The sequence below is a fragment of the Ammodytes marinus genome (assembly GCF_949987685.1).
Source record: "Ammodytes marinus genome assembly, chromosome: 13".
In the NCBI taxonomy this organism is placed as follows: Eukaryota; Metazoa; Chordata; class Actinopteri; order Uranoscopiformes; family Ammodytidae; genus Ammodytes; species Ammodytes marinus.
This window is the reverse complement of record NC_137217.1, coordinates 9,869,098-9,882,413: the sequence shown is the minus strand read 5'-3', so window position 1 is coordinate 9,882,413 and position 13,316 is coordinate 9,869,098. Positions and strand designations below refer to the sequence as shown.

The 13,316-nt window shown below is 41.5% G+C and overlaps 1 protein-coding gene across 1 annotated transcript in view; it reads left to right on the top strand.

The window, feature by feature from the left end:
• Window positions 1–13,316, top strand: part of LOC307259117 (proprotein convertase subtilisin/kexin type 4-like) — a gene marked incomplete at both ends in the record, with an annotated part of 161,734 nt that overhangs the window by 6,542 nt on the left and 141,876 nt on the right. The window contains one exon of the mRNA XM_080038851.1: window positions 11,995–12,087. Coding sequence (XP_079894977.1) covers window positions 11,995–12,087 — 93 coding nt within the window. The remainder of the gene's footprint in view (window positions 1–11,994; window positions 12,088–13,316) is intronic.

The window sequence follows — 13,316 nt, the reverse complement described above, 5'->3', positions numbered from 1 at the left end:
CCGCCTCTTTTTAGTGCTCCGTCTCCTGATTGGATAAAAACAAAAAAATGTATCTGGCAATTACTGCAAAGCTGAATGACTGGGAGACCTGTGTTGTGAACTGTGCATACTGTTTAAGTGATTGCTGTATGAATATAGAGTGATTTAACACATATTAACAACAACATATCACTTACTTCTCATTTAGTACAGCCTGCATATATAATTAACTGAGATTCTAGTAATAACATAAATCAATTAATCTTTTTAATTGATAAGTGTTTTTGTAAATGTTTTAATACATATTTCATTAATTATGAAAATTGTACATCTCTTTGTGCATCATTTTTTGAATTGTTTGAATAGCTGGCAGAAGGTAATACTAGCGTGTGCATTTTTAAACCAATCATCATCTGACTAGTCATGTTTCCTGCCACACTCCCACATTTTAGAAATCGACTTGGTGAGTGCATTGTTTTGTTTTTTACCTGTGGAAATGTTGGCCAAAATGAACAATAACAAGGTCCAAACTGTAATACACTGGAATATGTGTAATATAAACTAAATAAGTCAACACTCAGTACTAAACTAATTGCATGTGTCTCTACAAATCCCATCAGTGCCTGCATTCATCATTTGCATTTGACTGTTAGAACCCCTTCACCCCCCCGGCCCCATCTCCCGCATTTCTTGCCAATACTGTAACCAACAAGGCTTAACTGCTCACCAGTGTTTAGCCCCTAGCAGCACCACCCAGCCCTCCTCCGATCTCTCCATATTTGGGGCTAGTGAGACCACAGCCCCTGTAGGCCTGTTAGTATACACACCAGCTGCTGTTTCCTCCATAGGGTGGGCCGCCTCACGTGGCTCTCACACACTGCTCCAATGACTCTTGATGTCTGTGTTTGTTTTTGTTTTCCCTTCATGCTTTCTCCCCTCCATCCCTCCCTCTCTCCCTCCCTCCATCTCTCTCTTTCTGTTTGAGGCCGTCAGCTGCAGCGGGGCATGCATCCTCCTGTGGATGCTTCGGTCCAACTCTGCACAACTGCCATCACATCAAGCGTTGTGTTTTTGTCCGAATATTTAACATCCTCCTTTTAGTTTTGTTTTGGTCTCCACCATCCCCCTTTTGAGGTGTGTTTGGAGTCATTAGGAGTAGTACCAGGCAAATGCTGGCCTAAAGTATTCCCACCACCATGTTGGGAATAGGCCAGCAAAATAGGACCCATTTTGTCCCAGTCAGCCCCTGTAAATCGCTTGAAGTTCTTGGCCCACCCCAAGCAGTTGGCCTTGTATCCCTGCCTTCCAGAGAATGGGTTTTAGAAATGGCTACTCATCCTCTGAAACCATAACAAGACTGCCCTCTTTTAACTGTGCTTCTGCTGATTGGAGTCTTGAGTTCTCTATTTAACAAATTCTCTATCTGCGATGAAGTTTATTTTTTGATCTCTCTGGGAGCTAAGTTTGATCATGTATTAATCTTCTGATGGAGTGGTCACTTTTGGTCTGCCTGATCGTGCTTTGGATACAACTGATCCACTTTATGCAAAGCATTTTAGAGTTCTATGAAACCTTTAGTCTAGCCATGATTTGACGCTGTGAAAAAGACCCTCTTTGCTTAAAATAACAATTTGACTTCAATCTGACATTTTCATTTAGATCTGATGGGAGTGTTTGCCAATATGACAATGCTGCTTAGGAAGCATTGACCTGCTGGAAACTTAAAAAACAGACATATTAGAGAAAGGGGAACACTGAATGCAAGTGAAGTTACTTGGAAGAGATTATGATGAGTAGATACAACTCAAGGAAATGTGTCCTGTTGTAAAAATACTTTTATTTCTAGGATTTCTTAACTAGAAATAGTGCTGATTACTTCTTTTACGTGCCATCGCTTCTTTTTTGATTGTTTATGAGTACTCAACCCTAACAACTTAGAAATGATTATTTCCAGGTGTGCCCTGAACATATTATTTTACAAATTTTACAGATGAAAAAAATCTTATTTTGTACAACATTCCAAAATCCAATTCACAGTAATATAACACATTGAAAAGCCACATCCATCATTGGATATTTCTTCTGTCCATTTACTTAACATTTCAGCTCTAGGAACATTATAACTGTAACATTGCACTACACATCATTGTTCCAGATGGAGTATAGATTTAGTATAGATATAGTATAGACTTTGAGGTTGAATAGCAAATGAGGATGAAAGTCATTCATTAGTCATGTGCTATTTCTCTGCGATTGTGTGATGGTTATTGATGTTGTGTTGGCCTCAAACTTCACTTTAGAAAATGAGCAAGATTTAACTTTGAATAGCTGCCTGCACTTGAACCTGCTTAGCGGAAGTGCAGAGGAGGGCAGCTTCGCCTCCAACTAAAATGACTAAAAGCTAAAAGGAGCTACCAACAATTATCATGAATCATCACGATGCTTCATAGCATGTCAAGAGTTGCTCTTTTAGCAACAAAAAAAAAGAAAAAACTTAACAGCAAATAAAAAGGGCAAAAAACATTAAAAAAAAAAAAAAAAGGAAAGGAAACAGATTTTAAGGAACAAAAGATGGAACAAGTAGAACACAATACATGCAGGTCTTGTAATAGTAATAATAATAATAATAATAATAATAATAATAATAATAATAATAATAATAATAATAATAATAATAATAATAATAATAATAATAATAATAATAATAATAATACATTTTATTTGGAGGCGCCTTTCAAGACTCTCAAGGTCCCCGTACATTTTACATAAAACACATACAGTATAAAAGCAAGGTAGGTACACACATATAATTAAAAACTATTTCAAATAAATAGACAATGGGTGATGTGGTGATGAGGAAGGGAAGATCAGGGGGGGTATGCAGATTTGAAAAGGTGGGTTTTGAGTTTAGATTTAAACCGGGATATGGAGTCAGTGTTGGCGGATGTCAAGGGGTAGTGCATTCCAAAGCAGGGGAGCAGAGCGGCTGAAGGCTCTGCTCCTCATCGTCTTGAGACGGGCAGAGGGGACAGTGAGGTGAACAGAGGAGGAGGAGCGGAGTGCACGGGTAGGAGTGGCAATTTGGATGAGGTCTGTTAGGTATGGAGGGGCAAGGTTATGGATAGATTTGCATGTGTAGAGGAGGACCTTAAATTTAAGCTATTGTTGTGCTTGTGTGTTTTGCAGTGCTTCAAATCTGCTTTTCCTCTTTCAAGCGGTTTGAATTTTGACACTTGGACCCTTCAATCTCTTCCTGTGCAGTATGCATATCACATTTGACATCTGACGAGGGAGCACACGGGTTTCTTATGGGTAGGACTCAATAACAAACGGTTATCTAGTGAAATCACTAATGCATTGACTGAATATAATCAAATATACTAGTAATCCATTACTGGAAAACATAGTATCAACAGTTGCTGGCAGCTCTTACAGTTAAAATAAATCTGTCACATCAGACTCCATAATACAAAAAAAAAATCAAGACTTGAAATCTTGTCACTTTCTTTCAATGGAAAATAAGCATCAGGCAATTTCCAAAGAGTTTAATTAGAGAGCTTTTAGTGTCCTTTAAGTTCGTCAAGTGTGGCAGAGGGAGCAGCAGGGGTTCTTCTGGACCTGGAAGTGGAGAGCAGTTCAAGGCAGTGTCAGTGATTTATCAGGATATTAACACAGCTAAACGTTGGATTTCTGTCTTTATTCGTAATACTTTCACTTTGAGGTGATAACTGTCCCGGTGTCCTCTAAGAGCATATTGTGTTATGTTCACCATTTGGACCAGAATACTGTATCTATGTTCAGAGCAGTGCAGAGGCTGTGAGACTGCAGCTCTACTGATGTCTCAGGCAACAGAGTATCCAAATAAATGCTACACTGCTGTTGTACTTGTTTCCAATCATGTACTTTAGGTAGATGTTGCTTAAAAAAATAAAAATAAAAGGACACTGTGGGATAATTCATATCCAGTTTTGTATTGATGAATATATTATTCTTTCTTTTTGTATCGCTCCTACTTCCAACTTGCATATTGTAATTGCAAGTGATTTTTGGTCGGGGTCCAAAATTCTTAAGTCCAATATTTACTCCTCATGGGAGCCTCTTATCAAGGCCAGTAGCCAGGTCGGCAGCTGATCCAAGACATAGTTATTCCTTACAATAGTATAGGGGAGAGTGGCTTAAGTTGTGCATTTTGGAAGTTGTGCCACCCCTTGTTTCTAGAAAACCGTGGAAGAAATTGGAAATGTGACCACATATTTAAGAAGAGCCATCCATTTGACTCATCCTGTAAAGAAGGGAGACACAAGGAATAAGATATAAGCACATTTAAGCTAAAAAACTGTGTTTTGCCTTTCAAAGTAAAATTTCCATGATCAAGGTTTTTGGATTATTGTGTCTGAACCAGGGCTGTACGCTTATTTTTTCAGGTGGTAGCACTGGTGCTAGCAAGCAAAAAAATTCAGTAGCACAAAAATAAATTTGGTAGCACACAAAGTAGGCTATGATTGAAAACTTGCATAACCTTAACCCTTGCATTTTGCTCTAATTACCTTTGAGCATGTCATCCTGGTCTCATTTGAGATTCACAATTAATATGATATCCTAGTGTGTGCAGTAATAATTGTAGAAGAATGAATAGGGGTGCACTGATTGCAATTTAGAAAAAAGAATCTAACCTGCCAATTGCAATTTTTTGCTGATTCAGAATTATTATTATAATGTCCTTCTGTTAATTAAAACCAAACTTTAAAACATTAAACATAGCCTATTAAATAAATAAGTATAAATATTGGTACAATTTAGGATAAATTAAATAGGTTGTTGTGAATGTGTTGGGAGTAGCTTTTCAGTGGCTTATTTAAAACTTTGTAAATAGACTAGGCTACTGTTGACTGCTCTCTGCAGCTGAATGAGTTGCCTTTCAAGCTAGAAAAAAGCGCTAACTTCCTGTTCTTACCGGCTTCAAAATAAAAGTCAACTCACGTTTGGCTAATAACAGGCTTTTAATGTGAAGGCGCACAGGAAATGTTCTGTTTGTACACGCGCTAACTTAACTGCGGTAATGTGCCGTCTCCTTCCGGTAATTGCCGTTGGTGAAGTTTTTATACCTAGAATCGCTGCTCGAGCACAGATCCCGAGCACACATCTTTCACCAGCCAAAGTGGAGGGTGGACTCAATAACTTACTTGCCTAAGACTCATTTACCCGCAGTGTTAATGTAGAGCCCTCTAAGCAGTGTTGTGCATCTCTCCTCTGTGTTTCAAAGACAGCCTCTCCTCATTAGCAAGCTGTCGCACGAGTGCTAATGGGTTCGTATTCATCATCGCACGTGATCAATTTCAGTAGCAAATGCGATCAAAACTGTCGCACTGTACAGCCCTGGTCTGAACAATTATAGACAAGTTTGAAAACATTTGACACATATTTTATTGCTTTGGTATGCTACATTTTGAGTCTATACAGTTAGTACGATGTCAGCCCTAAATTGCTGCATCATGCTTATTATCCAAATTTCTGGGATTGGGGTGATTTGTGCCAAAGGGCCTGGGTGAGTTATAAGTAAGTAAGTAAGTAAAATGTATTTATAAAAGCACATTTATGACAGTTTGCACTGTCCAAAGTGCTGTACATAGTGCATTCAGTAGGTAAACAATGAAGGTAAAATAACAATAACCAAAATAAAAGACGTAAAGCCCATACATCCACATAAACACAGATAGTAGTGCAGAGGTAAGATAGTTAATGGGGAGGAAACACCAGGGTTTTGAGCCTTGATTGAAAGGCAGAAATGTAGGGGAATCACATTTGTCAGGTGGCAGTTGGTTCCACAAGCACGGAGCAACTAGTGCAAAGTACATTTCTGAGAGTTGTGCCAGTGGCATGGCTGTATACGCTGGTCACCAAAAGAAAGTGATTGTCTACAGTAGCTCAGAAGAGAGTGACATCTCAATTCCACTTAAGGACACCACTGATGAGAGTTCAGATGGCCAGAAAGATGATGATGGTGACTTTGTCATTGTGAGCTTTGCAGGTAAAACCATTAGATCTGCTAGGCCTTGTTTAAGAAAATTGTCCTTCAATCTTTGTCAACTATTTACTTTATTTACTTTAAATACACCTTAAATAAGTGATTGTCTAATGGATTTGTCTTGCATTACAGTTTATGAGATATATATCAATGGCACAATTCACCCCATGGTATTCTCTCCAACCGCACAACTTACACCACACTGGGGGCAAGTTGTGCATCAAGACAACTTTTTTTCCGAAAGCTATATTTCTTCAACAGTTTATTCCAGATCCAAAGTTTTTATTGCCAGGGATGCACAACACCCTGAAATATATGTACATATTTGAGTTGGAGACTTTACTGTCAAGGCCTTACTTTAAAGTCACTTTGAGTGAAAGGTTGCACAACTTAGGCCACTCTCCCCTACTGTATATCTGTGTCCCTTTTTAAATGTATTTTATATTATTTTAATTAATTCACAGCAGGTTCTGGCACATAAAGTACCCTTTCTAAAGTAAGATGAACATATTTTAGTGGGCATTCTTTAAATTTAGAAAAATAGCTAATAATTAGCAGTTGTTTGAATGCACTGGCTGCTGGAGTCTGTGTGTAGTTTGTTATGTTCTCCCCCATGTGGTGTTCTGCCTACACATGCAGGTCATTTTTTTGGGATACTCTTAATTGCACTTGACTGCTACATTATGTTAATGCAATTAGTACATTGTCTTTCTTTAATATTTTTGGATTGCAAATACACAAGACCAACCAGGTTGTTTCCTCTGAGATTGATACCTAAAAGGCACGTGTGTTGGTGGTTTGCCGGCAGTGTTAACAGTGTGCTTAAGTGCAACGTTTAACTGATTTCTTACTTGTGTGTTTTTGCTTGTAGTAACAGTGGTGTCGATATACTGCTTTGCATTTTGGGAGTTTTTTTCAGCAATCTTTTTCCCTGTGTGGCTGCTCCATTCTTCTGCTGAGGAGCTATGGTCCATGGTTGATCGGAGAATTCTCTGTAAATGAATAATTCTATAGTCCTTCATTTTCCAAAAAGTAGCTATTTGCAAAAGTCATTTTAATCGAGTCAAAGGATTCCTTGGAGATACAAGTCAGTCAAGCTGGTAATAATGGCATACTGTATGAATACCTGTGAAAACAAACTCGAACATGACACTCTTCGGCTGAACGTATACTTTAGATGACAGAACATTGATATCCATGTATCATAAACATCTTTCACAACCCACCCAGGGACTTTCATTTCCAACAACAACATAGTCAAGCTCAAGATGTTCTCCTTAAAAGGCTTTGCATCACTCCTCTTAAAGCATCAGTGCCGTCATACTAATCCCCCTCTTCATCAATGCTTTGGACTGAGGTCCTTCTTTTGCAAAGATTCACTTAAGCAATCGAGACGCTGAAGAGCATTTTCAATATTCCTGTCCGTCAGCGTATTAATCTGTCTGAAGTCTCGGTGTCTAGCTGAGTTGCAGAGTTTCGCTCATTCCCAGATGAGGGGCGATAGGTCAGGGTGCTGTGTCTCCACTATCTACCAGTTTCACAGAATCAATCTCCCACATCGTGCCTGAGACTTTCAAGTAGTTTCTGTATCCTTCAATCGTCATCTTAACCAATATTAAACAACATGTGAGTGATTAGACGTGGTACGAAGTTCCTCAAGAAAGCAGCCATCATCACAGTACCATGGGTTGTTTGTTATACAGTTTATGGATGGTTTAAGACTATTAGACATCCCAATTCATGTCAAGCTTACTTACTTCCTTGTGCAATGATTTAACACATACAGTATATATTTGTTTGTGTGTGTGTGTGTGCATGTGTGTGTATGTGTGTGTGTGTGTGTGTGTGTACACTCCCATGATTAGTGTTCTCAGTGACTGTCTGTCTGATGGGGTTGATTTGTCCGACAGTGGTGTATTGTCAGGCGGGCTGAGCGTCCACACTGGAGAACATGAGTGAAGGAGCGGATAATTGATAGTGACAAGGCGCTCCCAGCCTTAATTGCTGCTGGTGAATTAGATTACCTTTTCAAAGTGCCTTCATTAGCAGAGGGAGAGCCATACCAATGGTCCCCTGATTGGCCTCATATTGTTTTGCTGTGAACCTGCTTTGGCAGGGCACGTGCATGTGTGCGCGTGTGTCCATGTTTGTTTTGGTTCGAATTGAAATTGCTCACTAATTTCCATGTACAGCTGTAGCTTCCACTGTGTGTGCATGTGTGTCCAGTGTCAATAATGCCAAGTTGTCAAAGTGACACATTTAGCAGGAAGTGTTTCTCTGTGTTTATGGGCCTATGAATGCTTTCATGACTTGAGTGATTTCTGGCCAACTAATTTGGATTTTATATGTGCAGGTTTTGAGATATCTGACTCTAAATTTCTGCTGCCATGCCCATTGATTACGCTCACACCACGCCCTAAGGGTTAGGGTTGGTCCGGCCAGTGCCTTGCTTGATTGCTTACTGCCATCAGTGCAATAGGGTCCATGTGTGTGTCTACAAATGAGTAATGTGAGCGTTGGAGAAAGTGCTATATACTAGAAATGCAGTCCATTTAGTATTACTTAAACATATTTATTTGCTTGGCTAAACAAAAGCTCTACAGCCGTCAAAGGGGCTTAGACTAGTATTATACATTGGCCTGAAACTGATCCTGGAACTTGAAACGTACCTGTGTCTTTATAGAAAACACCCAACTGACTGCCACTGCCAAATGTGAGACAGCAACACATCCTGATCCTCTGAGACCCCACATTGTGTTTTTAACTCTAATTCATCCATTACCCACCATTAGCTTGACAGGCTGCTCTGCTTTTTTGTAACACGAGACACATGGGCAGAGACTGACTGAGAGAAAAATACTCTCCATTTCTTTATACATCTGAACCTTAATCGTGGGGTTCGTACATTTTCGTTCAAACTACTGTCAGAAGAACAAGAATGTACAGATATAGAAATCTGTCCATTTATGAAAACAAGTCAGTGGTTTAGACATGGTCAATTACTGGCCGGAGCTCCCCGCTGGTGTCAACCTTTCCACAGGTGTGTAGAAGAAGAGAGAGATGAGCCAGCATAGCACCATGCCCACTCACAACCAGCGGATCAGCACCATGGAGAGCGCCACAGGGTGTACTTCTAACATGCTTCTCTGACTTTCTGGAGGGGACTTAATGCTGTCCAGTTCAAATGTATTTGTTCCAATGCTATGGCCACTGCAAATAAAACCCCATTCATCTCAGTTGTATTTACTGGGAGGCAGAAATCCCAAAACCAGATTGTCTGAATTTGAACAATTCAATGTTGCATTGCTAGATACCTCTTACGTTTCAGACATATCGAAATTATCTTAATTCTGGGAGAACCAACCATTCAATGAATCTTCCTTTTCCATCTTTTTATTTCTTATTTTTACATATGTCCGTTCCATCTTGTGTCTGGTATAAAAATGTACAGGTTCACCTCAATGTCTCATTGCGTCTCCAGAGGGGATGCTGAGGGAATTGAGCTATCACAGTTGATATTGTTAAAGGGTGTATTAGTGCATCACCAGTCTTCAGTACAGCCATCTGTCCAAAGTCCGATTCCCGTCCTGCCATCATCTTCAATCATGTCCTTTTAAAATTTTTGGCTTTTTAGGGCTTATTCCTGTTAGTGGAAAGGCCTGCAGCAAATTCCGATGAGCGCTAAAACCTAAGTGCTAAAATTGAGGCCTAGAAATTGATAAATATCAAAGTGTCTCTTCATTGATTCCAAAGGGGAAAAGGTTTATATTCCTCTCTGTGCCAGCGATAGCCAGCGGCCTGAGGCATTGTGTCTTTGGGTTGTCCTCTTGTACATCTGTCCCTCCGTACATCTGTCTGTACGTATGACCTTACGACGGTCCAGGTTAAGTTTGAAAAAATGTCCAAGTGATGATCTGAATGACCTTTTGGAGGTCATAGGTCAAGGTCACTGTGACCTCAATTGAGGCATTTGTGTCTACTTTAGCACAAACTTATTGTACACTTGCAGTAGTGGGTGGATTGATTTCATTTTGGAAGGTAAGGTTACTGGGACCTTGCACAGTGTGAGATTGCAGTTGCTATAGTGTACCTTTTTAGGAGCTGTAACTTCTTTAAAGCATCGCCTACCACCGCTGTACTTTCACTGTCCAGCAAGGTAACCGCCATGCAGTAGTTCTAGTATTCTCTTGTTTCTTCCTTGTGCGATCAAAGTTCAAGGTTAGTCTCAGTACCCGTAGAGCTGGTACTTCAGCAACGAGGATCTTGTTCTTTATAACGGCTTGAACCTTTGGAAACATCTGTGATCCATGCTGCCAGTCTAAAAAGATAAACAGCCCCAAAGCTAAGGGAAGAGATAGAAGGGGATTTATCAGAGAGCATGGAAGAAGTAGTGTGGTGGCTCTGCATCATTCCACGCAGAGACGGTGACATGAGCAATTGAGCATCTTCTTGAAAAGAAGAACTGTCTTTCTGCCCAAACACAGAAGCCCCCACACCCTTTACCCGCTCTACATCCCCTGCAGCACTGGTTTCAGCTCCAGCCATCCTTCCTCCTCCATCCATTTCCATATCTGTCTCCCAGTCACTGCTCCATCACCAACCACCCCCCCCCCCCAAACCCAGTGGCATCTCCCTCCCTGTCTCATGCTTCATCCCTGCCTCAGCCAGTCTGCAGCAGCCCCCCCCCCACACCCCCCCTGCAGAGTTAAATGGAGTGTGCCGGCATCAGGGGGGGGGGGAGAGTAGCCTGTGTCGAGTTCAGTTCAGCTCAGCTCAGCTCAGCTTCTAGAACTTACTGTGTGATTATTGTCAGAGCGAGACTCCTCCACCCAGGAGGTCTGCGCTGATGGGTTCTACTATGTCACAGGCAGGGTATACACAGGCATGGAGGGGATGGTGGGATGAGAGAGGGAGAAAAAGGAGGGATGGAAACCGGGGAGGAGAAAAAGGATTCAGAGGGCTTACAAGGAAGAGAGAAATACTGTCGGTACCTAGGGCAGGGAATCATCAAAGGAAAGGGGGGAAAAAAAGCCAAGCTGAGCAAAGAGAGACTGATGTGTACCTATCTTAGCACAGACAAAGACAAGGGAAGACACACAGAGAGTGATATATAAAGAGAGAGAAGCAGAGGAATATAATGTGTCGGGAGAAGAAAAGGGGAGACAGCAGGGAAATCAGCAGAGGACAGGGAGGGTGGGCAGAAAAAGAAAGGCAAAGAGAGAAATTAGAGGGACTTTTTTTTTTTTTTTTTTCAAGCGAGTGATGTGTGCTGTGATTGTTTCTCTCTCTCTCTCTCTCTCTCTCTCTCTCTCTCTCTCTCTCTCTCTCTCTCTCTCTCTCTCTCTCTCTGTCTTTCTCTAAACGGTCGGGATGTGGCCCTGTATCTGCCGGCAAAGAAGGAACTCAATTTGGGACAATTTACTCGGCAGTCTGCAGCCCTGATGCACCTCAGGGACAGGAGAATCGAGAGAATGAATGTGAAGGAAGATAGAATCAGCAAGCCACACACACACACACACACACACACACACACACACACACACACACACACACACACACACACACACACACACACACATTGTGCCCCTTCCACACAATCACCGCCGCTGCCGAGTAAATTTCACTTAGTTAGTTCTAACTCTCCCAGGCGGTCAATACGACCTGAGTGTATGAGGCTTGGAAATGAAAAGCCCAGGATAAGGTTAGATAAACTGTGTGCTGCTTGATTTCGGCCCACCTCCGGCAAAGAAAAACCCCACACTAGACAGCTGGCCGGAGGGGGATGCGCTGATAGGGTGTTGGTCATATGGGTGATCAAGGCTGAATGTGTTATGTGTTTGGAACCTTATACTTTACATTGTATTGGTTCCTCTAAAATGATGCAATGAATCGCATTCTTAAATAAAAGGCACTCTGCCAAGCAAAATTGTGTTTTCTGTAACCCTCTTTTTTTAAAGTATCTTGACCACAATATGTTTCTATGTTGGCAGGTTGGCAGCCTGGAGGGAATGTACACACTGAGAGACAGCAGGGGGCGCCCTGACAGAGTCACCTTTGAGAACGGACTGGCGACCTCAGCTGGGGTAAGTATAGGCCTATATTTTAAGCGTGTTCCCCTATTTAAACCTGGCCATGTAAAAGACCCATCCACATGTAAGAGAGTGGATGCAGGCTCTCCCCAAAAAGAAGCCACTCCGGGCTTTTTTTTTTTTGGCCTCACTCTCACTGTCTGTGTAACACAGCGGGAAATGGATTTGTAACTACAGCAAATCAGAGCGTTCAGCTACTTAGACGTGACTGTTTGATACATTTAACACGGGGCCGCGTCAAGGTGAATTCGCACTCTGGCATCGGTTCTGATTTTACACAGCATGTATATGCAAATGGCAGTTCATTTGGCTGGTGTTGCTGTTTTAATCAGGGCCTAGTGTTGATTAGCGAGAAGAAGGATAGGGTGAAAAAAAGGAAACAGAGCCGTGGGGTGAGTAATGGCTGGAAGTTGTTTACCTTGCTTGGGTAGCTTGTGTGGCTGTTCCACCCGGTGTCACTTTGTGCCCCCCCCCCCCTGCCACCTTCAAGCAGCCGTTCTGCATCACCCCCCTGGGCAGCACAATGCAGCACAATGCAGCCTACTCACAGGGCTTTGGTTGCCAGGGAAACCGTCAGCCACGGAGACATCCCATGACAGCTCGGGCCGAGGGAGGAGGGAGCAGAGGAGCTGTGGCTCTGGCCCTGTCCGCAACGCCACATTCATACACACGCAAAGGACACGCATGCATGCACCAAAACATACAAGCGAGACAAAGACACGGACTTACACTTTAAGAGAGAGAGGAAGGGGATGCAAAACTTTGTGATTCCAAGTTATCATCTGACTCATTGTGCGTGTGATTAATTGAAGTAATTTTATGTGCAATCTCCAGTGACTCCCGTGTATGGTTCATGATTTCATTACACTGTATCTTTAATTACTTTTCCACTACTTTCGTAACTTTAGGGGAACATTTATTTTGCACCCCCAAAAATGTTTCCACATTTAGTAATGAGTCTTAAATTGAATGGATTGCACAAATAATGTTTTGGGATAATGAGCAATTGCATACTTAGACATTGCATCTCCTTAACAGGCTCTGTTTGATGACCCCTCAATACATTGTGTGCTAGTGTTTTTGTGTGTTATGTGTCTCATGTTTAGCCATGAAGCATTTTTCTAATATGAGTAACTTGTACCAGACAGGAAACCCTTTACATTTGGGAAGACAACTCCTTTGGTCCTTTCACCCATCAGACTAATCTTCTTTAAAAGCAATGT